At 32.5% G+C, this 26,912-nt stretch overlaps 1 protein-coding gene across 1 annotated transcript in view; it reads right to left on the reverse strand.

The window, feature by feature from the left end:
- Positions 1–543: 543 nt before the first annotated feature.
- LOC132704658 (polypeptide N-acetylgalactosaminyltransferase 2-like) overlaps positions 544–26,912 on the reverse strand; it is a 66,155-nt gene continuing 39,786 nt past the window's right edge. The window contains exons 2-9 of the mRNA XM_060674814.1: positions 25,643–25,953; positions 15,700–15,798; positions 14,102–14,169; positions 10,290–10,477; positions 7,196–7,363; positions 3,402–3,572; positions 3,186–3,346; positions 544–1,026 (exon numbers count right to left, since the gene is read on the reverse strand). Of these exons, the coding sequence (XP_060530797.1) occupies positions 552–1,026; positions 3,186–3,346; positions 3,402–3,572; positions 7,196–7,363; positions 10,290–10,477; positions 14,102–14,169; positions 15,700–15,798; positions 25,643–25,953 (1,641 nt within the window). The 3' untranslated portion in view covers positions 544–551. The remainder of the gene's footprint in view (positions 1,027–3,185; positions 3,347–3,401; positions 3,573–7,195; positions 7,364–10,289; positions 10,478–14,101; positions 14,170–15,699; positions 15,799–25,642; positions 25,954–26,912) is intronic.

A 26,912-nucleotide genomic window follows, 5' to 3' on the forward strand; every position in this document is an offset into this window, starting at 1 on the left:
GGGTACTTTGTCCTTATTGGCTGATACATGCAGTGTGTTCCACTTCAATTGGGAGCTTAAAATGTGCATTGCTTAACCAAGTTCAATTTTAAAAATCAAAATTTTATTACTAATAAACTGAAGACTATCTGCCTGAATTTTATAAGTGACTGAAGTATTTTCAGTGTCTCTGACAATTGAAGGTATACTTTGTTGAAATTAGTTCGTTAATGAAATGTCAATATAAAAATAAATAAATATAAACCGTTTTGTTATTAATGCATAAAAAATCAGTATAAACTTGTAATAAAGTTACTATTTTATTAATTTTATACTATTTTGCTTCCATTTCAAATGGTCCACTGCAGTATAGTTTTGTACCTAAATAGTTGATTTATTGCCAATTTCAAAACACCTCATCGATTTAGCTAATGAATCTTATAGCATCTTAAAACAAATATAAGAGTATAAATAATTTAATCTGGTAACTACCAATAATCACTGGACAGCAAGTCTCAATCGTACATAGTGCGTAGTTTCCCGCAATTTGAACATCCTATTAGTCTTACTAACTAAATTGTCGCTAACTGCCACCGTTGAGTTTCTATAGCACTGTTACATCTTTCAACAGTCACACCCCTAATGTCATTGTCCCTCGTGTCCAAACACAAGGGGTATTTCGCGTGTCGTATCAGACCGCCCGGCTGAATAAGTTGCCACCTTTGGAAATCTGACCCTTCGCATATCCTCATAACCGGTTCTGAGCTTTTAACTAAATTGATTAGTGTAAGACAAAGGTCTTGGTGTTTGAGGAGTCCGCTATCAGTTAGAACCCAATCCTGATTTCCGGCACTATGATGGCACTGGTAAATTCCAACTCCCCCGTCCAATATGTGTCCCAAGGTGTCCAGACAAAACGAGCCCTGTCTGATCTCGCCGGGACGCGGAACCGTCGACGGTACGGCAAGTTCGGGATATATATTGTCGAGGTACCACTTGAATGGCTTACACTGAAGTTTTCGACGAAGATTTAAACGTTCGCTAACACTGGAAGAAACGTTATTGTTACTTCACCACAGTAACCGTACAGTAAACAGTAAGCAAAAAGGATCATGAGCAATCAGCGCTGTCCAATAGGGTCAATATGTGCTGCTTAAAAAATGCAGAGCAATAATAATAATCCATATGAAAAATGACAAGAGCTACTTAATTTTGAAAAACAGATGGAAAAGCATCTTGACAACAGAGGAGGTACTGTGTTGTCAGAGAAAAACGTTGCCAAATTTCTGGTGTTTGTCAAATTCAATCCAATTGAAGTGACTATGGTCCTAGTCTGTTAGTTATTGTCCTGTATATTCTTGGGACACTTTTCAACAGTATTTTCTGAATTAAGGCGAATGGGTCACTTTTATCAATTTTCTCCAGTATTCTATACGTTGAGGACCAAAAAATAAAGCAAAAATTAGACAGAATTTGATAACCCTATTTTCGAAACGTCATGACAGAAAGTCAAGATGCTTTTCCATGTTTTTTTTTCTTTTTAATAATATATAACATATAGATTTTTTTAAAACTAAAACTAACGCTGACACCATTTTGGCATACACCAGATGAAAATGCATTAGAAAATCGGCAACCAGCTATATACAGATATAGAAACATAATTTACGCAGACTATTGGATTCACGACCATATTTGTCAAAGATTTTCGCGTTGCGATGTACAGGGTGTCTTTTGAAAGTTATCTCCATTATTCTTATAGATACTACTTTTTCGTGAAACTAAAGATACTTTCATAGCCCTTATAGTTTTTAAGATACAGAGCTAAACTGAAATTATTGCATTTCTGGATAGCCCTCGCAAAGTGAATGAATTATTGTTTAGGTCCAGGTTGAAAATTTATCTTACCCCACTTATTTTTTTTTTACCTTTTTAAAAAATAGTATGCACTTTATCTCAAGAAGAAGCAACTAAATGACAAATCTCGAAAATTAAATGCAGGCAATGGCAACAAATAAAAGCAAATGTGAAATATTTTCAACGATTTTTTAATAACGGCAGCTATATGATATGCCGGTATGTTTATATACAGAGTAATGAAAATTCTGAAGCAGCTTCCGAAGCAACACATTCGAATTCAATTCAAATATATATCCATACCAATTAAATATAACGCAACATTTGCAACAAATCGTTGCTAATTATTTACTTGGCAGACTGGCAGTTATCTGGTCAGATGCTTTTTCCAAAATGCGGGCGCATTTTTAGTTGAATTCGGTGAGTTGAGGTGTTTTATTTTGGGCAGACTATAATTTATATGACTTTTGAAGGAGATCTGATAACAGGTAGATACCTAGAAATCTTTGAGTTTTTTCAGAACTAATATGAGTGATTCTTTTTAACGCTATCCAAAGGATTATAAAAATGTGTCAATTTTGCATTAGAGAAAATGGTCGCCAATGTGAAGATTACCTTTAAATATTTCTTTCTTTGTTTTAATAATGCAGTTCTTTTTGTTTTGTTATACTTTGTTACAAAACTTGCAAACTTACTGGTATTATAAAACTTCAAAAGGTATCTAATTATTCATTAACAATATCTAACTTTCAATTGTTTATTATTGTTGTTCGTGACTTTCTATTAAAGTGAGCATTTATTTTGGAAAATTGTCATTTATTTGCATGCTTCTTAGAAAAAGCGCATACGATTCTATATTTTTGAAAAGATAAAAAAATAAAAATTTTATAGTCTGTAAATATAATGGATATAACTTTTAGACCTGGCCCTGTATATAAATTTCGAAACCGGAATTGATTTGCATGAGATACGAGGGCTGCCCGAAAATGCAATAATTTCAATTTAGCTCTACCTCTTAAAAACTAAAAGGGCTATGAACATTACACCGTCGCAACAGTACACTGTCGCAACAAAGCACGAATACAGGAAGTTAATGCAACATCTGGTTTCCTACTTTCAAAATCTCTGAGTCAATTGTCCGTTATCCATATTTTCACCAGATGGTCACTGTAAAAACTCAAGTTGTCGTTTTCACTCTCCTCATTGCTTTAAAAATTTATCTAATTTTCCACGATTTTTTGCAGCTTTCGTATATAGAAGGATATCATGGCTAAATATTCGACTAGCAGAACAACCACACCCAGAATTTTCGGGTTGTTAAGTATTGGAATGGACGTTCGACTACTTACTCCCCATAAGGTACATTTTTGGCCAGCGGAACAGCAGCGTAATAATAGTTTTTGTAGTCGTCCATCCATACTTCTGCGGTTCGTCGAGTATTTTTTGCAAAAACTGATCCGCTGCCCCCGGGAAACGTGTACGGATGTTTTTTCCTAAATACATGCCCCACCTATAATAAACTCTCTTTCTAAAATTGTTTTATCGGATATCTTGCCGAAACCCACCCTACTACAAGGAACAATTTCTAATGTACCACCGCACTGCCACACTCTGAATGATATTTCAAAATTTTCAGCTCCCCATACGTCCATCTGCATATCATACTTTCCCAGTCTATTGAAATACGCCTTGTTTATCACGAATAAACCGCCAGCAATCATGGGCGTTCTAATCTCCTAAAACAAAAACCTCTCGTAATATGCATACCTATAAGTTTTCATGGTACGACAAAGATATGACATTGCGCACGTAGGTGGCGCCACCGAGAAATGTCACAACGTCACGCGGAGCTTGATTTGGCGGGATTCTTAACCAAATCTCATTGTGTTATTTTCAGTGCTTCTTTGTGGTAAGTTGCAATACAGATAACGAGTTAAAACATTTTTCGAGTGATTTCATGCTGTTTCGGTTCCCCAATGGCGAAAACATTCAAGAGTTGGGTGATAGCTTGCAAACGGGTAGACCAGCTTAGTGTAAAAACGAGTATTTGCCCGATACAGGTATATTTAAAATAGTGGTTTCAAGATAAAAAATTATTTCAAATAGAATTCTAAAATAATTAACTAGTTCTTTTGGTCTCTTGTAAAATTAGATGTGTGTCAGTTACGAGATCCTGCCTTTAAACGGTCGATATATTAAAATCATAAATTATGCTAAAGCTTTACGCGCTGTGAGTACTTCATGTTAGATTTTTTTTTAAATAAAAGTATTTAAGTTTCAGGATCAAGTTTTAGAGAAAAAGGTATTTCAAAAATAGCATAAGTTAAATATATCTAACTCAAAACCTTATGCAGCTAACTTTTCTTTTTGTAATAACTACTAACATTCATTTTAGTCCATAAACTCTCTATTGTAGTAAAAAAAGTGTTTACCTTTAAGACTCTTGTTCATAAATCCCATTTTGTTCCTATTTCAAACTGTACATTTATAATTAATTGATAGAATATTACAGAAAAACATAGTAATTTATTCTAAAATAATTTTAAAAAACAAATTTCCTTAACATTCATAGATCATCTTAAAAGCACCTAGATTTTTTATTAATATTCAATAAAATGATATCCGTTATTATAATATCAAAACTCACGCCTATTTTTACATTGAATTATAAATCTTATAATACATTTTATAAAGCAAAACGTAAAGATTTTTTAATATCTTTCTGCATATCATGCATAAACAATAGGGAAGTTGAACATTTTTTTTATTTCGTAAATATATTTGTTTATGTATAGAAATAACGCATATCAAAAATGAAAACTCAAAACCCAATATTTGTTTTTGTTGAATAATTTACATTTTATTTAGTACCTATACCATTTGAATTTTAAAAAATAGAAAACGTTAAGCTAATTACAATATTATATTGGTTTAAAACTAGTGAATACATTTTCAGCGTATTTTCTATACCTTTTAGCATTAACACTGCGAACCTCAGCAAAAGAAAAACTTTCGGTGTTTTGTATGTAAGGTGTCACCATAAACATATCCACTAAAGGTAAATTATCAGACTGACTTTTTAAAAAACACAAAATGAACCAGATGAGCTTTATCGTTGTCTAATGGCTTCTTTATGCTACCGTCCGGCTGGCCCGTAAACTTACGTGCAAATTGACGTCACAACCGAGCACAGACAATGGTATTCAGCGGACATAGCAAAGAGCTGCCGATATGTAACGATCTGTAATGGCAGAATTTGGTTTTTGAAAGTTGTGAATTTGATGAAGGTGTATTTTACAGTGATGGCGAGTCGGAATTTCCAGCATAATAAATATATTTTATTTGTTATTATTTATATTATTCTTAGTTTTTACAAAAAAAAAATCAGGATCCTAACGGGAAAGTTTTCTCGAAAATCCCTCGAGTTTTCGAAAATCGTATCAAGGTATGTCTTTTGTCGAACAAACTTCTTTAAACACAAATTACACTCATATCAACATAGATATGCAATTTTAAGTTATTGGCAGAATTTATATTCACTAAACGGAAGAAATATTGGATAGGAAATGAAGAAACCTGAAAAACAAACAGGCATTAAAGACAATATACGGAAGAATGGAAGGGGTAGAATTTACTGGGAATATTATCACCAGTTTGATGAATTATATAGGGAGGAGAAAACAGTTAACTATTAACGTTGACAGCAGTTCTTGTTATAAGGAAAAACGACTTAGAGTCCCTTGCAGAAAATAAGAAAGATCCACCCGCTATCCCACTGACTCCGCGGATGGAACCACTCCAATCAGAGAAACAGTTGTATCCACCCCGTATGTTAAGTTTCAACATTTTTTTTATGGCTATAATTAAAAAATTAGAAACAACCATGTTTTCATTTTAGAGTTCCAAAACTAGGTAGTCAAAGGGAGGAATATTTTATTTACGAAAAAGGCTGGCAAATGTCAAATCAAATTAAATATATTTCATTTGTTATAAAAGCATAGGGTACTATTTGGTTTCTCTTATCATTTTCACCCTCAACGACAATATACACTTCCGGTGTGCTAGCTTCTCTTCTAGCACCTCTTCTAAATATATTATCGGATGTCTCGCTGCTCCGAAACGTGCTAGATGTTGTGGCAAATACTAAAATAGACCTCTTATAATAAGTTTACAAATGTAGGCCTCGAAAATATTCTAAGAATAAATTATTTTCATAACTCCTTATAGTCTTTTCGTAATACTTCTGAAATAGAACTTCCGTTTCTACTAATTTGTGATGTAGTATATGTTAGAGTATAAAGACGGTTCCACTTTATTAACACTTCTTAAATCAGCAGCACTACACGCAAACACTGAATAAGAAATAGCTTCGACAAAAATCTAAATCTCAAAAACAACAACACCCAAACAAAAATAACATATATCAAAAACTAAAACGGCAAATGGCATGACAGCGAACATCGTTCCCAATCAGAATCATTACCGCTACGTATCAGGAATGCTTTGCTACGTCCGCTGCATGCGACCAATGACGGTATGTTTTGCAATTTTTAATTGCTTATATTTGTTACATAGAACTACGAAATTATTTTTTTTGTGAGCTGTGGTTTTTTTAATACGAGGGCTACCTTATATATTTCGGGATTTGTAATAAAAAAACTGTAAGCCACCAACAAATATGACTTTATTATTTATCAAAATATTTACCCTGATGATCAATACATTTTTTCATTCGATAAAACCAATCATCAAAGCACTTTTCCCGCATCGAGTAGGGCACGTCCAAAACATGCTTTTTAAACGCATCAATTGCTTCTTCTTGTGTCAAAAATCGTTGCCCACGTAATTTATTCTTAATGTGTGGTCATTAGGTGTTAAATCAGGACTATATGGTGGATAGCTCATCGAATCTACGTTTTTAATGTTAAAAAAGTTCTGTTTGCACTGATCGGTGAGAGCTAGCACTGTTCCATTTGTAACAGTCACAATTTTTTTAATTTATCACAAAAAACACAAACAACACTCTTTCGCCAAATCCTAACTGAGTCAACCTAACCTCGAAATGTCAAACTTCCCTATAAAAACGTTAGTCGCCAGATGGCAGACCCAGTTTAAGAAAATCCAACAAACATAAGGCAGCCCTCATAGTATAAACTTACTTTTATAACCAATATTTTTAAAATTAAAATTTTGTTCAAGTTCCCTATAATAATTAACAAATTTTAGCAATTGCATTGTAAACAGATGCCTATTTTTAAGTTCGGCGTGACATCATGCGTGGGCCAGACAAATTTGAAACGGCGATCTGTCATATCTTTGTTTGTTGTATCGTAATATGTCTTTCCGAAATATTTCTTACTTGAGTTGGATCCTTTTTTCGGCTCTCCCTCTCAGCGTAACTGAGAAACTCCCACTTGAACACCATCGTCCAATCGAAGCCGCCTCTTAAATCGGCAGACGCGCCGATGTATTGAAAGTTATCCATACTTATAACGTCGATAACCGGTGAAACGACTCTTGTCGGGTCCTTTAATAAACGATATACCATTTCATTAGCCCCAAAGAGCATAAGATAGAAGGGAAGGTCCTGTATACTGTTACGAATGCCATCTAATATTTATGTCCAAGTACTAAAGTACTGTCAGGGCGGTTTAAAGTAATGCGTCACACTGAAAAAACTACAGTAGCTTGTAACGGATAACTGCAACTTTACTTATATTTTAATAAAAAAAAATTAAAATTAATTAAAAAAGCATGGTTCAGTGTAATGTGAAAGGATGTCTAAGAAGACCAGAAAAAGATAAAGACCATTCTTAAATTTATAGCGCCTCAAAAATAAATTGTTGATTATCGATCAACTTTTTTTACTACACTAGTAAATATTTATGTCCTATAAATTTGCTTTTGTCAAATGTTGTTTAATTAAATTTGATGACATAATATTAAAAATTTTGTTTAATAAAATTAGTGTTTTCAATTGATTTACAAATTGAATTGTATAGATGCCCCGAATTTGTTCCGATTATTTTGGAAGGCGTTATATCAAGAAAAATACACCACCCAAACGACTATTAGTACCAAATGCTGTTCCCACTTTACTTCCGCCTGATAATATTTTGAAGATGCCCGAAAATATGCCAAAACCTCCGTTGACAAGTGCAACTGCGAAAAATTCATTGGTAAACATCAACAATGACGAAGTTATATTTGAATGCCCGGCTTTGGAAGGTATTGCGTTAAAAATAATTCAAAGATAGATAATTTTTGTATTAGTAAAGTATTGTTAATATCCATAAAGTTATTGTTATTATAGATGAATGCTCACATATTGGCAAAGGCATTACTTTAGAAGTACGCAAGGCTACTGATAATTAACCAGCTTTAATTAATATTGAAACAAATAGCTTTGTAAAAATTACATTAAGAGGTAAGAAGTGCTTCTTCTCGCATTAAAAACTATGACTTCTATGCAGGCAAAGAAAAACATTTAATTGTATTTCAAATTCATAATCTTTTGCGTTTGTGTCGAGTAAAAAAAGCTGGGAGGCGATAGAAAATCAAATAAATCCAAAAGAAGATAAAATGCAGAGATAAATACACAAAGAAATTCAGTGATATTCAACTGGAAGATAGTTATTTGAAAATTATGACTATTGTAATAAGCAGCCTTACAATTTTCCCATATTTTTATTATTTCAATACCAAAGAAAATGTGAGATTTATAACAGAAATATTCTGTTATTAATAATTGTAAATAATTGATAAATATAGTTACTATTGGTTTAAAAATGTTGAAATTCGAATTGTAAATATTATTTTCAATTTTCAAAAACGTCTGATCCGAATTGTAAATATTATTTTTTAGAATTTTTGTTTAAATAGCTTCTTAAAATTTAGACACAAACTTGAAATTATGAGATGATAAAATTGGAAAATTGTAAATAACTTAACATTGTTGGAATTCCATTGTAACCGATCCCCGGAAACGTTATGATATCCAAATTTACCGTATTAATACTGAATAGTATTCAATGATTGCAATTTATTTTAGCTTCGTACGCATGAATACCGGTGGAAAATTTAACAAAATAAAACTCGACAAAATTTTCAATTAAAATTATTTGATTGTAGAACCAATTCCTATCCTATTTCGTTTAACTTTTTTCTACTAATCACAAACACATTAAGTTCATGAATCTTACGAAGCACCATCTATTACATCATCACTATTTTTTTCATTTTTCATTTCAAGACGAACGAGAAATATGGAAAATTAACGAGACCACAAAGTCCAGAAGTAGTAATACAGACGAGTGAAGTTTTAAAGCAGCAGAAATACTTTCCAATACTGTGGAGGCAGTCTTACAGAAGCATACTAATATGCCTACATTGTTTACTAATTCTGAAAAACCTAAATCTAACGCAGAATTAGAAGAGTTGCCATTCAACAAGAACGTGGATACGCAAAAATTGAATATATCGGCTCATTTATACTCAAAACTGACCTCAGAATTACCAGCTTTCAATTATGTTTCTGGGATGCTACAACATTATTTTTGAATATATTTATAAAAACACGATTCATCAGACATGATCCCAAAAAGACTGATACTGTAACATCAAAAAAATAAACAACAGCAAATTGTCTAAATTCGCAAAATCAACTACTGAAAAAATACCAATGAAAAAAGCAAAGCAAAGTGACGACCAAAGAGGAGAAATAGAGGATGGAATACCATTAAAAAATCAAACCAAAGTGAGGACCAATAAAAAAGAAATTAAGGAAAAGATTGAGTAAAATATATATATTTTAGTTATCTGCTGTAGTCGTGTAAGCAAAAATATTTTGATATGTATTATTTAATTCTTAAACTCTTATATACGTTAAAGCACATTTTCGTATCTTCATTTCTTTTATTAAAATATTTTTTTTCATATTACTAAGTGCAATGATTTTTAGCTGTTTCAGCACTGATTAGTAAAGGAATATGTTTTTTGAAAAATTTTATTATTATAACCAATAGGTGCCTTTTAAGAAAACTTTTATTATTATCAGAACTTTATTTACAACAAGTTTTATATTATGTTTTTAAATAGAATAAATTTTATGGTATATCAAATGATTTACTAAAAAAAGCGTGTTTTTGCTGATTTTTACAATATTGTTATTGTTAGTGTTATTGTTATTGTTACAATAATAGTTTTATTATTTTAAGACTATCATTAATCATTTTTATCATTATCATCATTACTATGTATTTTCAGATGTTTATTAATTTAATAAATATCAATAATTTTCAACTATTTCGACAATTTTTTTTCACATTTTACCTTTCAAATTTTAAATTCTATTGAACTCGTGTACGCTTATTGACATTGCCACTAATGAGAGCCTTCCCCTCTATCTTATACTTTTTATTAGCCCTTTGGGTTTATGCGAACAATTTTCTTACCTCGGCAACTCTTTCGAGAAGAGGTTCGAGCCAATTCGCGTTGCACTCGCAATGGCTATCGAGGAAAGTGAGGACAGCAGCTTTCGCGGCGTCGGCACCTTTCACTCTGGACCTCATCAGACCCTCGCGTTTATCGTTTCTCAACACGCGGACTTTTTGAATTTTGGCCAGTTCCTCCCCGTCGGCGGCTGTAATCAGTTAATAAAAAGCTAATTTTGGACTGATTAAATACCGCATACATCGGGCAATGCGTATTCTCATTTAAAATAAGTTAATTGAAATTAAAAATAAAATTATTATGTGGAAGGTTGAGTGTCCTAGGAAAGGAAACTTTTTAATATGGATTACTTATTACAAGTTCCGATACTACTGAAAAGTGTGTATCATCTTTAAGTTTACCTTCACGAACCATACATAAAATTCATATAAACTAAATTAGCTTGATATGTATAATGCATAATATATGATGGGCAAATTATTTATAAAAAATACCTAATTATACACCAATCTAGCATGCGAAAAGCGTCACAACGAGTTTCGTATCTCACTGATCCGAGCCACTTTTGACATTTCCGCGACTTTACCGCACGGCTTGAATTTTGATGTTTGTCAATTTTGTATTGTACTGCAAAAATGTACCCAAAAATTGACGGTGGTAGAAAATGTATAGTATGCAACACGTTTGGTAAACTTTTTAAGTGGCTATGGCAGCTGTGGGAGACGGCATCCATAGAATATGGTATTAAACACAGAGCGTTTTTGACGAAAAAATGGCCTTTAATCCGAAAACGATGTATAGTATGGTAGAGACCACAACAACCTTATATTTGGGCGATGGAGTATAAAAGGGAGCATCTATTAATGCCATAATATGCAGGGTTTGATTTCCTGCATATTTATTACTTGATGGTAGTTTATACTTTAGCTGTTATAGTTGAGCTCTAACTTTAAAATAAAACCGACTCCCAATCTTTTCCATATTTTTTGACAGAAACTGAAAATTTTTCACTGCCTTACATTCACGCCCGATCCAACGAGAAAGTATTTAAAAAAAGAAAATCAGATATCATTAGAACGACCACGTTTTGCAACAATAATGATATTTTTTAAACAATTTGCCATTGAAAAGGTACTAAGGTAAACAAATATCCTGGTTATGGTAATTTGAGGTTTTAACAAAAATGGTAAAAATTGACGGTCGTAGAAAAAGTATAGTATAATAGTATATTATACAACCAGGGTGGTAAACGGCATTTGAATCAAAAGTTCTTAATAAACGGGTGATTTAAAAAAATTACCAAACTTATTGCATATTATACTTTTCGTACCACCGTTATTTTTTTCGTACATTTTTGCAAAATAATACGAATGCATTTACTGACATGACCGTCAAAACAGACAAACGTCAAAATTCAAGCCGTGCGGTAATATCAATGCAATGCCCGAAGTGTCTCAGATCCGTGAAACTCACGTCGTAAAGTGACGCTTCCCGCACGCTAGATCGGTGAATAATTAAGTATTTTACCGGAAAGAGTAGAACAAGTGCGGTAAACGGCACGACATGACCGTCAGAATTGACAAACGTCAAAATTCAAGCTGTACGGTAAAATCTCAGAAAACGTCCGATTGCTCAAAAACCCGTGCGGTAATGTCCCGGAAATGTCCGAAGGGGCAAGACAGACAGGACAGATTCTTGGGACAAGAAACTCACGTGATAAAGTGGCGCTTTCGGTGTATAATTAGGTATTTTACAGAAGGGAGTAGATAATTAGTATATTATGCAAGAAGTGTGGTAAACAACATTTGATTCACGAGTTTATTTGGCACGAGCGGAGCGAGTGTTTAATAAACGAGTGACTTCAAAAGTTTACCAAACATGTTTTTTATTCTTTTTCTTTTTGGGTACATTTTTGCAAAACAAAACGAATATGTTCCCTGATATGACCGTCAGAAATGACAAAAATGCGGTAAAATCTCCGAAAACATCCGATTTCTCAAAAACCCGTGCGGTAAAATCCCGGAAATGTCCGAAGGGGCTATAATTAGGTATTTTACAGAATGGAGTGGAAAAAAGAATAAATGCAACGATATGACTTTTAAGGTCATTGGATATTCAAATAAGAGCTCAACAATCCTGTGAAAACCGCATCTCCGTATTTTTATCCTTACCTAAAATATGAATAAAAAAAATTAAGTTGAAATGAAATGCAAATTTATTATTTAGAATAACAAATGATATTTAAAATGAAAGTAAAATGGTAAATGCATAAGTGCATGAAATTACACCGTGGGTGATATTTTGACGTAATGACATATTTTGCTATTTTCAAATATTTAGTATTATCACTTATTTTTTCATTTACAATAACATTTAGTCACTAACTCGGTCACTGATGAATTGTTGTAGACCAAATAATGTTATTAACTGTTAACGTAACCATTTAAAAAATCAATAGAACTTCTTCGTTGGCAGTAATAATTCATTTATAATGATCAAGAATTTTAAGTTCGTATTTTAGATTAGGATAAAGATATTCAGATGTGGTTTTCACTGGGCTAATGGTTCCTACTTAATGACAATAAAAACCCGTATCGTTGCATTTATTCAGAAAAAATTCTAATCATTGAACAAAAATGATATGAAATTTTCTCAGCTTTAAGACAGTACTGAAACTATAACTGTAACTGTAACCGCAACTATGGTTGATATTATACATTTTGTAGGATCCGAGTTTTAAAAGTTAAGAAAACAATTACGCCCCCTGGTGTCTATTTCAGAAGCTCCAAAATAATTTTCAGTGTTTTCTCTTGGCTAATTTACTTAATAACTTTTTTTTCAAATTTATATTGCCCTTGCTGGTATATTGTTTCATAACCTACTAATATTTTTATCATAATATTAGTTGCTGATTTTTTTTCTTTTTTTTTTTGGGTTGCAACCAGAATCATTTATCCCATTATTTGATTTCATTTATTTACTTCAGGTTTTTTTAATAAATTTAAATTATTATTATCATTATTATTATTATCGTTATTTATATTATTATTATTATTATTATTATTATTATTACTATATCTTCTACGGTTTTGGAAAAAAAGAAGTAATGCAACATTTTTAAAAAAGCAATAGGATTATTATTAGTAAATCGGTAATTTTAAAGATCACTCCTAATTTGCTCCGAATACTCCGAAAATGAACAGCCCTTTGATTCTTTTGATTGAACTCTGTCATTTGTTTAATGTTTATTAATTCATTAAATCGTTGAAATTACGTTGTATTACATGAGATTCTCAGATGTGAATAGCAAATTGCTACGAGAGTTGTGTTACAGCATGAAAAGATGGATACTTAAAACTTTACTAAACTGTTTCATCCTTTGAAACGTTCAAGTTCATTTATTCATTTCCTGGTGGTATACATCGATTTACAAGATGTAATAAGTAATAACACAAATTATAAAAATGTGATAAAAACAGTTTTCAAACTACTCTTGAGAGGGCTAGGTAATTTATTTATTTATTAATGACATCAGTAATTTGTTAAAAAAAAAATTAAAATCAGCCTTCGTGTTTACAGGGTATTCAGATTGAACAGCTTAACAGCCCACCTACTTAAGAAATTCTCGGTCTGAATGCAGCAATATGTGAAATTATTTGCTGGAAATTTTACAGACGCATAATTTATATGCGCCCTATAAAAAGGCGGTCATATCACATTTTATTAGCATATATATTGCATATTCCAACATTTTATTTGTCTCGAGTTCAAGATGAAAGATATAAGGTTCCTTAGCAATGACGTCGTTACTTACGATTGTCACTGAAGTCATCCACTAAAACGATTTCGTGTATCAAACGTTCTGGACTCCGATTCAATACACTGAAACAAAATCAATCAACAACAATCAACAAAAATGGGAGACAAAGTAAGGTAAGAATACATTCAAAGAAACGAAACCAAAAATATTTTAATTTTTCTATTAATGTTATTTTATTTGTGACACAAACAAAAATGTGGTTTTATATAAAAATGTGCTGCGATGATGGTGATTGTCTAAAATATTCACGATTATGTTGCTCAATACTATTTCTTGCGGTATAGTTATGGTAATTTTTAACCAATCAAAAGGTGTTTCTTTGGCTGATCACCATGGCAACGGATGAATTATGTCAAAAAATCATTTTTGATTTTTTAATAACGACTGGTGGAATTATCTTACCGAATACCTCCTACTAACTTTTAGTGAACATTTCCATGGTAAGTAAATAGATAGAAGTTGCAGTAAATATTTTGATTATTTTCTATTCTTTTTTGCGGAAAGAGAACTCTCACGACATCGCTGGTCTGTCAGCAGATCGCAATGTTAAAGGAGATCGTTGAGAACACTTTGCGGTGTGAAGGTTTATTTAAAGGAAATGTCTATTGAGTTTTAGACCAACAGAGTTAATATGTTCACTACCATCATCTATAAATTTGATAAGTTCTTGGGTTTTAACAATACGGCCTCCAAAATCAACATACAAATTTAACGGAACTCATTATAGTTGAAATTTCAATACAAACTGTGTTACTACAGTTTTTGCACCATTTTGTTAATTCAGAAAGTATAATTTGTATGTTATCGAGAAGAGTTAGACGACATTTATTCCATTTAGCAATTGAATCGTCACTATATGGGAAAACTAAGCCTATGAAAGTATATTCACATTACCCTGGGGAGCTCTAGATTTTAAAATTGAAAAATTACGTTTTCAATTTTAGCAGTTATTTTACAGTCTCCTAAAACTGGATGAATTAACAAGTTCTCGAAGGGACAATCTGTTATTTTTTTAAAACACTCAGTCACCATTGACCTAGCCAAAAACTTTCGTAAACTCGTTATTTCCATGTTTATTGTATACCTACATGTTTTTAAAGATCTATGCATCCCAATGCAATTTAAAATCATAGACGGAAGCCGAGGGAAAAAAGTTTATCATATAAAATTTTTCAAAAATGTTTATGTAACAATACTTAAAATGGAGAAACGGCGGTAATTATCATGTTATCGGGTTGCCCTTTTTATAAACAGGGATGACCAGGGCACTTTTTAGTATTGCTAGAGCTTGAAGAACCGTAACAAAATGTCTAAGTATCTCTAAGTATCATCTTTTGCCAGTAAAATATTACAATATTAGCACTTGCTGCCCAATTTTAATAAATTAAAAGGGAATCGATCACTATTTCTAGTTTTAACTTCTTCAAAGTATGAAGTTTCTTAATGCTGGTTTTGACAGCCAATTTTTGAAATATTTTGTTTGTTTTGAAAATAATTATCCCTTTTTTTAATTGAAATCGACCCAGACTTATCTGAACAGCTATGAATTTATGCTTAACCTATGTGCAAAGATGGGGACAAACATACCATACCTTACAACGGTGCGAAGAAGGGTGGATCTTGCTTCGTTGTGAAAGGTAATAATTACGCTAGTAGCAGGGAGATCTGTTCTCCACCGTCTGCTCCGACATCTGCGAAAAAATTCCGTTTATTGCCGCTTATTTGTTTAATTGATGTTATCAAAAAGAGAAACGCAAAAAACCGTCTGCAATTAAAGCAAAAAGAAACGGACCCAAAATCAAGTCCCGGTAATCGCCGAAATGACCACTTTATGTCAAAAGTAAAATCGGATTTACGGAGAAACTCGATAAATCCAACACGTACCTATAAAACAGAAAAAACAATTTTACAGCAGGCTACCGCAAAAGTCGAGATTTTTTTTATAAAAGCGGATTTCTTATTAATGATTGCCCCCATTTCATTTCATCCCAACTTAGTTCCGAGTGGAAGTTTGTCTATTTTAACGTTGTCTTAATAATCCCCTAATATTTATCTCCCGTACCAGTGATCGTATACAGGTTTTCATTTTGATGCGTCAAAAAATAGCACCCCCATCGATGGCATCATTTCCCGACAAGTTATTCGATTTGTTTATAACCTAAACCTAATGAAATCTAGTATGCGGGGATTACTAATTAGGCTGAAGCCAGTTGCGATATATGCGACGTTGCCACATTTATGGATATTTCCTAAACTACCAAACTTGGTTATTTTAAATAGAAAGGGTACCATTTTATTCCATTTTTGGATTACTTTTAAAATTCTAAGTATTTTTCATGTAACCTAGGATGTACCCAAATTCAACAGTTTTGGCAGAAATGACAAAAAGGAAAATAATTAATCATCAATCAATAATCAATAAACTAAAATTTAATTTTTGAATGACATACATAATGATTTTAACGAAATGGTAAACTTAAATAAAACGTGTTATGGATGAATCGATATTAAATCATTTATAAAAAATAAGTACATTTTTCTTTTACTTTTAAATAGTTTTTATTATTTAAGTTTACGTATTATCTCTCATTTAAAATAAGAAAGCCTTATAACTTAGCAATGTCGCCTATATTAAATTTCATAAATTTAAGTCTATTAGTTCCTGAGATATATAGCCGTCGCGCAACTTTTGACTAGCCCTGTATATAGAATTCCTTGAATAAAATGCAATGCAGTAGGCATCGAATAAACCCCAAGCTATTTGGAAACAAGAATCTTTGCATATAATCGACATTGTAATCATCATAATAACCAAGAATTCAAAATCTGCGCCTTTTATTATTTACTTCTTAATTAGTTGATTATCTAATAATGCAATTTTATAATGTTTCCAGCGAATATATAATACTTTATGCGCTTTGTCGGCTATAATAATATAATGAAAATTTTCAATCGAAATCAATATTTTTGGCACAGTGCGTAAAAATATAGGTAAAAATGGGATATATCGATAAATTATCGATATTTTCAAAAAATGTTATCGAATTCGGATTTTTGACCGTCGAGAACAACAAAATTTTATCCCCTTTCGAAAAATTATCCTAAAATCCCATTTTGGGTCGAAAAATGGCCGAAAAATCGATAACCAATTTTTGATATTTTATATCTCGCACGAGGTTGAAATTTAGAATACTCTTCCTCTATTAAACGGTAGTGAAAAATCATTGGTGGTACCGTTCACCCTCAGGGACAATTTTTATGAAGGCATGGAAAAATTAATTACAACAAAACGGTAAAAGGTAGGGGGAATATTTTGTTATTCAAAGATAGATCTTATTGACTTCTATTTTCCATAAAAATAAGAAGTTGCTTAAAAAAAAAAACAATTTTAAAAAAATCACGACCCACAAAAATTTTCGACCTAGGTCAATATTTTTCAATCCTGCCAAAACGTGGCATAACCCTGTACTCTAGAAATATCCGAAAATCAGGTTTATTGATCAATTATCGTTCAGTTATCGATTATACTAAAAAATAACGTTATATGCAAATTCCGCATCCCCCTCAGTCGAAAATGAACGAAATAGCTTAAACTTGAAGTTACTCTTGCGAAAGCTGGAGATGTCAGGAATTTGGACGAAACGTTGTGATGATTTTTCTTTAAAAAAAAAATAGGTCAAAGACGGGTCAACCGAACAAAAAAGAATTTCGATGTCCTGAGGATGGCTAACTGGACCCCAAAACGTCGTATCCCTATTTCAATAATCGTAACATAATCAGACACCACCGGCTCACCCCTGACTCTCTGAAACAAATTCCTTATACCTCTTGTTACCTATACTTGTAATATATTGTTTTTTCTTTTAATAAAATGTTAACGATTATGAATACACACCACACAATGAAATTTGTGATCTGCGATTTTTTTTTATTATAAGTACAAACACACATTCCTAGTTTGCTGGTTATATAATTTTTATTGATTTATTTATATTTTGTTACTGATTGCAATCATAAATTTTTCCTCTCCTTTTTTTTGTAAGAATTTCAAGTCCACCTGCAAGTATGGTAAATAATATATTTTGGAACGCCAGCACATTATAATCTGGGTTTTATTGCCCGCATGATCCTACAACAATCGTTAGGGAATTTTCGTATTTCTAATCCTCGATCTTCAATTCGCGATACCCTATTGTTCCGGGATAAAATACACAAAAACAGACAACCCATAAATCGACTCGATAATCCTTCTCCAGATCCGGATATAAAGCACTTGAGTCTAAACGAAAGTGAAATAGGTATGTTGTTTATCACATATGTTTGCCCATCGCCTATTGAAAAGTTGAAAGTAAAACAAACTTTATTGCATTGGTACACTATAAATTTCTTCTCGCCGAAGGAATTCGCTACGATGTATCGCCGATTTTCACATTCTCAGTTACATCAATCGGACGTGGAGTTATTTTTTATATCAGCCTATATTTAGATACCAAGAAAGTTCTGTACGTTACGAAATGGTTAATGCGTAGCAATTTAGATAGTGCTAAACCGTCAACAACGTCCACGCAGAGCAAGCAATTTAACGAAGTTAAAAACATTTAAAGTTTGTTCAAGTCCACTTCTAAAGAAATCCATCAAAGCTTGAGAGCCGCAGCTCCTAATATTTCCCATAAAGTTCGCGAGTTATTATATTGAAATTAGACCCTCATTTTTCTTTTAAAACTTTGGACCGGAGGTTTTTCGATATCGCTTAACTTTGCGGAGAACACTCGGAAACCACCCGGGAACTGGATTCGGTCATTTGAAATAAACCGTATTTTCGAAATAAATGGCAACGAGCGAATGAAAATAGGAAAAAGCAGTGAAGATTTAATCAATGTTTTTTTTTATAAATACAAATTTCGAACAATTACTTAAATGTTCCAAATTCGGGAGAGTTTTTTAAAAATCGATACAGAGGCTGGAATAATTAAGAGCAGTTTTAAAATAAAATAAGCGAATTTTAAGTCTTTTAACGTGGTGTCAGCGAGGTGATATCTTCACTTAGCTATGGGCTTCGTCTACTGTTCTGGGTAAGGTCTGTTCATAGATATAAGAAAGTGACTAACTGATACGAATTAAGGAAAGACCCGGGCAAACTGTAAGAATTAAATATGGCCGAACAGGAAAGATGCTAAACAATATTTATTTATTTATGTATTTATGTTTAAATCTAAAATAAAATTACGAATTATTTTTATTAGCAACTTAAATTACTTAAAATTATCATATCGCTATCATCGCCTGTTCTAATTATTATTTGTTCTATATTATTTGCAATATGGATATACGATTGTTCGGCTTTTTCTATATGTTTAACAGAATTGGCCTAACTTTGTGGAGGGATGTTAAAAACTTCGGTTTCTATAAGTTTGAGGACATTGGCGTTAACACGGGGAAAACATTGTTACGACGAATGACAGATATACAGTATACAGTGGTAAGGTGGAAGTCTTAAAACTGTATGCCCTAGATTTTTTGCATAATTATCAGAGACGTATTCTTTTTGTAGGTTCAAGCTTTGTGGAACCTCAATTAATTGTTTTTTGGTATAATCTTCGTGAAAATAAATGTCGTTATTATACATGTAGTTTTGGATTGTTGCTTTGGTGTCATCTGCATTGCATTGTTCATTATAATGACGCTATTAGGAGGAATGTTTGGAACTAGTTTGTTTTTAAACCAACTATCAAATAAATCAGCGGTGGTGTCTTCATGGTAATCTAGAGAAGAATCTTTAATATTTTTCGCAGACAGAGAAAGTCCATTTGTTTTACACTTATCAGGTGAGTCAAGCCAACCCTTTTCAGGTATATCGTAAGTGTCGAACCAGGTTTCATCCAAGTAAATAATTGGCCTTTGTTGTTCTCTGTAAATTCTATTTTTTTTTCTAGATATTCCAGTCACCATTTCCGAATTCTAAAAGATTCCATTAAAACTTGCCTTTTGTCAATTTTTTAAATCTAAAACCCATGTATTGAACACACATCCATAAGCTTTGTTCCTCGTATAACTCGCAAATTTTACGCCGTATTATCTCTTGATCACTTTCGTCTACACTCGAGAAAACGTCAGTATCGCTTCTTTTTTTCCTAGTGGAAATGGGATTATTCACAATTTTCCTTACAGTTGATGTTAGAATTTTCGACAATGTGGCCGTTACTTCTAAAGATGCTTGCTGGCACCACGTTCAATGAGAGTCAAATAAACATTGTTTATAACTTCCTTAGTTTCAATAGAATAGTGTTTTCTACATTTGGGCCGGAGAATCTCCTGAGATACACTAGACTCGCACATATTTTGCATAATTCGCACACGATTCAACACACGCTGTATTACACACGAAATAAGAATGATTACTAATAAACTTAAACTAAGTAGTATACCAAACCAAAGAATATTAAACACAGGTAGGTATAAAATTATTTTCTATTACGGACCACAATTTAACCTGAATGTAAATTCCGAAACTTTAGGTAATGATCTTGTTGCATTATATGTTAATGACCACGCTTGGAATAATCCCATTCAAAAGCAATTGGTCACTTTCTTATATCTATCAACAGACCATATATAACTCCTCCCTCCTTGACTTCAAAATTCAAAATTTTCTTCTGGGCGGTTTTCCTCTGATTTAGATGCAATTTTCTTCGATTTTTGTCCGTTTACCAAGAACATAGAATATCTTTCTTTCTTCTTTCGCTGGTTCCATGGAAATTATTCTTTCTGCTAAGACCTTAGGTAGTATATTTCGTCAATAGTAATTTTTGAACTACCGGGAGTATTCAGGACTTTCATAGCGTTAATGGAAAACGATAGGTTTTCCGTATTGGATTTGAAGAATTTGTCTTCATTTCTATCTATCCGACCGTTTGGCATCTTAATCAGTACTGGTACTTCGATTTGCATATATCGGTCGGTGTTACATTTAATTAGCAGTTTTTCAGGTTTCTGTGACACATCAAGAAATGAATCTTGGGTAATTTTTTCTACAATTGCTTCTGACAGGTTCATTTTCCTGTTCTATTCGTTTTCGGTTCCAATGTCGTCAAATAAGTTCTCCACGCATACATCGCGGGGATGAGTTTCTTCTTTACAAGAGTAGATTCCTTCAATGATGGGACATATTTTTGCAGTGAATTGTCTCTTCTTTTCCGCTTGTGCCATTTAAGAGTATTGAAGTATAAAAATCGATTGATTTTGGATTCTTCGTAAAATTTGGTAAAAGGAAATTATTTCGCATCTTAAAATTGGTATCTTAAAATTAGTACATGGACTGCAAAGAGTTTACAAACCTTACCTACGTTCCCAAAATTTGGTAAAAGGATAAAATATTTTTAAATTGGGGAATTTGATTTTCTTTATAAATTGATGCTAGATATATAAGCATTTTATTAAAGTCTGAAGTCGGTAAAATGCGATTGCAACGGGCATTGATTTTTGCAAACAATGGCGTCTTCTAGGTTATCTAATATTTTGGCAAATCTAAGTTTAATTGCGTTATAATTTCATGAAAACTAAGATAGTCTTGTAAAGGATTTATCGTCATCAATACTGTACTTTGGAATATTTTTAAACCACAGTTTGTGGTTTTCACTTAATTTCGCATACTTTTATTATAGTTATTAAGTATACTCTCTGGTAAAGATACTTGTAGTTCTAATTCTTTACCTAAGTTATTTTCGCTTTTCTCTCGAGTTTTTGTATTGCTGCTTTATAATAATTTTCTTAGTCAGCGTTGAGAGTTCCAAATTGCCAATTATTTATTTTACCGACCACGTTAATTAGTCCTCGTTCCTTGCGAACTTGTGGATGAAAATTGTCAAGTTCTTTCACTGAAATTTATATTAGATATTCAGTGCTTAAAAGTAAAATTTTGGCAAGTCCACAATAAGAAATATGATTCGTTTATATAATTATTTTAAATGCATTCTGAATGTTGAATGAATGGTAAATCATTTGACTTAAATCTACACAATGAATAAACGTGTGTTTGTTATAAATTAACATTGGGTTACCCATGTTAAATTTAGTTAAAAAGTTAAAAAGTTGAAAAGTCAGATCATATAAAACTCCAAAAAGTCTAGATGTTTAAGCATGGTAATTAGAAAATTGAAATGTAGATTAAAACTAGACCTTGAACATTCAAAGCAATTTTTGAACCTTCAATTAATGAAAATGTGAGATATTCAGAATCGATCATCAATTGATTTGATTGATTAGTTCTTCTAACCCAATCGCGTGCAATGCGAGCCTTAAACTATCCCTTCAAGTGACCTTATACGGAGGGGCAAAAGGAAATGGCAATTTTTCGTATTTTTCCGTCTCCTTTCTGGCTCAATTTTCAAACTCCTCACATGCGAGTTGTACCTTTGCATTGGCCGTAGTTCTGCTTTTCTTGCTGATGTTTCTGTGTGCTGAAGGATTAAAAACTCACGTAGCGGAGTGTCCAAAAGTTTCAGAAACTTTCCACGATTGGCGATTTTCAACTCACAGAAGGTTCTGGTTTGTTGTCCACCACACAAACACAGAAAATCCGTTCCGACTGCGCCACTTGAATATTCGGCAGAGCATTTTTAAAAAAATATATATTAACACAGAAAGCTAGCTATGGGCTTCGTCTACTGTTCTGGGTATATAAAAACATTCCTGACATTGCGAGCAAACGAAACTAAACAAACATTTTACAAGTAGGGAAAAAATTGTGATTTAAATAAAAAGAAATTACATCTGAAATCAGGTACCACGTATTTAGTGAAATAGCAAATGGTAACATCTTAATTACTTTTGAATTGACAGATGTTAATGATGTTAATGAAATTGTATTAGAATTAAAACGTAATTCATCACCGGGTAATGACGAGGTTCCTGAAATTGATATTATAAATTTGGAAGATTTTATTTTGAAAACTTTAAAAAGTTAAAGTAGTAAAGAGTTAAAGGTATCTTAACGCCAATATTCAAATCAGGTGAAAAAGATAACATGAATAAAGATAGATCAATCTCCTTAATAAGTATATTCTCAAAATTAGTGTTAAAATTTCAGTAAGTCTTTACAAAACACTTTATCGAATACTTATGATTTAACAAATTTTATATAAGAGACCGGATAAGAAATTAGTGCTATTTGTAGATTTGACCGTATTTTAACATACAGGACAGTAAAAGGGACTTTATGATCAACTCGCACGGGGTGTCTCAGGACTCAGTTCTGGAATCACTGCTATCTTTAATTTACATATTGTTAAACCTTGCAAACTCAGAACACAGGTATTTTACTTTAGAGCTGATGGCGCTAAAATAAATTATAAATTAACACAAGCAAAAAATAATGTTATGAAACTCACTTTAGCGAATCACAAGTCTTTCAAAATATGATTAATACTGAATGGTTATATGAAGAAAAAGTTAATAAAATTATTTTAGAAATTACAGCAAAATAAATTGTTTTACAATATATTTTGCAATATTACATCCATGAATACGAGAAAAGTTCACAAGATAATTTATTTTGAACATCTAGCAGCACACTAGGGCTTTAGTGTCTTACAATCAATTAGCACTGAAACGTCCTGTAGCCCCTGATAGCTTCAGTTTGTGATTAGATAAGTTATTAGTTGATAGCATGCAAATGGAGTCTGTAGTTGCATTAAAATGTTTGTATATAATATTCATCTCGATGCCAGACCTTCATAGGCACTCTTTAGAGATCTGGATATTACTTTTACTATTTTTGTGGTTTATTAAAATAAACGATTTCAAAAAAGAAACAAAAGGAACTTCTTTGAACTTCTCTAATGCCTCTGAACTGATAACATTAATATTGAATGTTATCAATATGATGTGCTTAACCCAATTTGATTTTCAAAGGATTTTGAAAGGTGTTTCCTTAGCCGACATTTCGATCTTTTTTTAGATCATCCTACAAAAATGCTACTGCAATAGGATCAATAATAATATTCTGAATCTTATATATAAATTTAAAATTGTCAATGCATGACAATTGCGTCTATTTTAAACGGGCAGAAAGTTTAGGCCCTGTTGAAACAGATAGAAAAAAACTAAAATAATGTGTCAAAAACCAGAATAATTTCCTTGATCGGAGAAACACTTTAATGGTCCTGAGGATAGCCCAGTACATTGCCAAAACGTTAACGTAGAAGATGAAAGTATTTCTTTTTAATAATATCTTAATTTCAAAGAAGTTTTTTAATAGTGTCTTTAACAATTCAGAACAACTACAATTAATTTTTCCATATGACAGACGCCTGTGTTTCGAAATTTGATATCAAGAGTTTAGTAGATATACGAAGTTAGCGCCAAAAATTTCGTTTTCGAATGGGGCAGAAGTCGCTTGATGATGATTCAAGAACTGGTCGACCAGTGGAGGTCATAACGGAAGATATTGTTGCGTATGCGGAAGAGGTGGTACTGAATGATCGACGTTTAAAGGTCAAGGAAATCTCAGAAATTACTAGCTTTCTGATACAAGTGTTCGTCGAATCCTGCATGATCATTTAGGTACGCATAAGGTTAGTGCATGATGGGTTCCTAAAAACCTTTCGGCTATTCAAAAACAACGCCGTGTCGAGTGTGTGCGATCTTATTTGGAACTCTGTGGGTCGGAACCGATGCCTGTGATAGAAACTTTTTTGACGGGACATGAAACTATGGCTCTCTATTATGACTCTATCGAAAAAGAATCAATGGAGTGGCGTCGTAAGGGTGAAGCACCTCCAAGAAAATTCAGACTCTGCCAGTCAACAAAAAAGGTCATGGCCACGATCTTTTGGGAATGTGAACAAACTAATACCACTGTCAATGGTAAATATTACGCAACATTATTACATAAATTGCGAGACTGCATATGTGTAAAACGTCGAGGAAAACTGACCAGAGGCGCACGACGATAATGCACCTGTCCATACTGCTGGTGTTGCACAAGACACCATTTTAGAGTGTGGGTTCCAACAGATAGATCATCCTCCCTATAGTCCAAGTCCAGATATGGCCCCACACCGACTGTTATTTGAAAAAGGACTTACGTGGACGGCGGTTTAACGATGAAGTTGAGTCAAAAAGAGGCTGTTTTAGCTCATTTTGCGAACAAACCAAAAGAATATTTTTTTAAAGGGATTAAGTTGTTAATAAAGAGATGTAATAAGTGTATTGAAGTTAAGGGGGATTATATTGAAAAATAATAAAAAATTGTTGAAATCCACAATTACAAATATATACCGACTTTAAAATAATGCGAAATTACTAAATATTTAAAATAAAACCAAAAGGTTTAAACGAAAAAGTCAGCCCATTTATTATTTTGTAAAATGTTCAGGGTGCGAAAAGAATCTGCAAAAAGGGCAAATTTTGAATTTTACGGTAAAGCAGTAAAATCAAACGATTCCCCGTGGACAAAAAGAGTGTTAAAGCAAAATTATTGGCTATTGTCCCAATTTCCCGGTTTATATGGAACGCCTTTTCTCTGGTTGCACTTACGCTGGGTCCCTCGTGTCCGGTATCTCCCGATTGCTGGGCAAACTGTCGCTGGCTTGCTGATTGAACCTATTCCTAACGTAAGGATCTTCGCCCTGCTTCAATCCTGCTCGGGCAATGTATCCGAGTTCGTCAAAGTAGTTCCAAGTCAATCGACCGTCGGTAGTTTCGAAGTTTTGTAGTGCCAGAGGATAATTGCTATCGTCCGGTAGTTCTGGACCATCGCTATTAAAAGCACTAGCAGAAGCGGCAACCACGTTTAGAGAATCTGCGGAGATGTATTCTTCTTTCAGTCTCAGTGCTCGGTTTTCAGTCTGAAACCAAGATATATATTGAAATCTATGTAATTCCGCTTTGGTAAATAATTACACTTGTAGCTAAAATGATCTCAAAATTGGGAATATATAAATATGACGATCCACAATACACACAAATCTTGAACTGCATATTATATATTTTCACATGACAATTGTAATATTTACAAACTACCTGCTACTATATATACCGAAAAATGACAATAAAACCTTAATTGTTGTGAGAATTTAAGTTCAATAAAGGAGAGGTAAAGTCTATTCATAGATATAAGAAAGTAACTAACTGATACGAATTAAGGAAAGACCCGGGCAGGCAGTAAGAATGAAATAAGGCCGAACAGATCCGTACTTTGCTCAGAATTTAATTATTTGGGGTTTTGTTAGGAACGATACTAAACAATATTTATTTATATATGTATGTATTTATGTTTAAATCTAAAATAAAATTACAAATTCTTTTTATTACTACTACTTAATTTAATTAAAATTAATCACATAATATATCAGTATCACTATCGTTAGCATAGCCTGTTCTAATTATTATTTGTTCTATATTATTTGCAATATGGATATACGATTGTTCTGCTTTTTCTATATGTTTAAGAGAATTTGCCCAACTTTGTGGAGGAATGTTAAAAACTTCGGTTTCTATAAGTTTGAGGACATTGGAGTTAACACGGGGAAAAACATTGTTACGACGAATGGCATCGTTTTCGGATTTAAGGCCATTTTTTAGTCAAAAACGCTCTGTGTTTAATACCATATACTTGAGATACCGTTTCCGGTAGCTGTCATTTTATTATTCCAACAATTTTATAAACTGATAGTCATATATCCTATATTTGTCTAGCACTTAGTTCAAATCGACTATACAGGGTGAGTCAAAATGAAAAATATTCATTTTAGTGAAAAAATCAAATGGAACACATTTTATAGTTAAATAATATTTGGGGCTTTAA

This window comes from Cylas formicarius, unplaced genomic scaffold (assembly GCF_029955315.1).
Source record: "Cylas formicarius isolate icCylForm1 unplaced genomic scaffold, icCylForm1.1 PGA_scaffold_7__23_contigs__length_41026272, whole genome shotgun sequence".
Classification (NCBI taxonomy): Eukaryota; Metazoa; Arthropoda; class Insecta; order Coleoptera; family Brentidae; genus Cylas; species Cylas formicarius.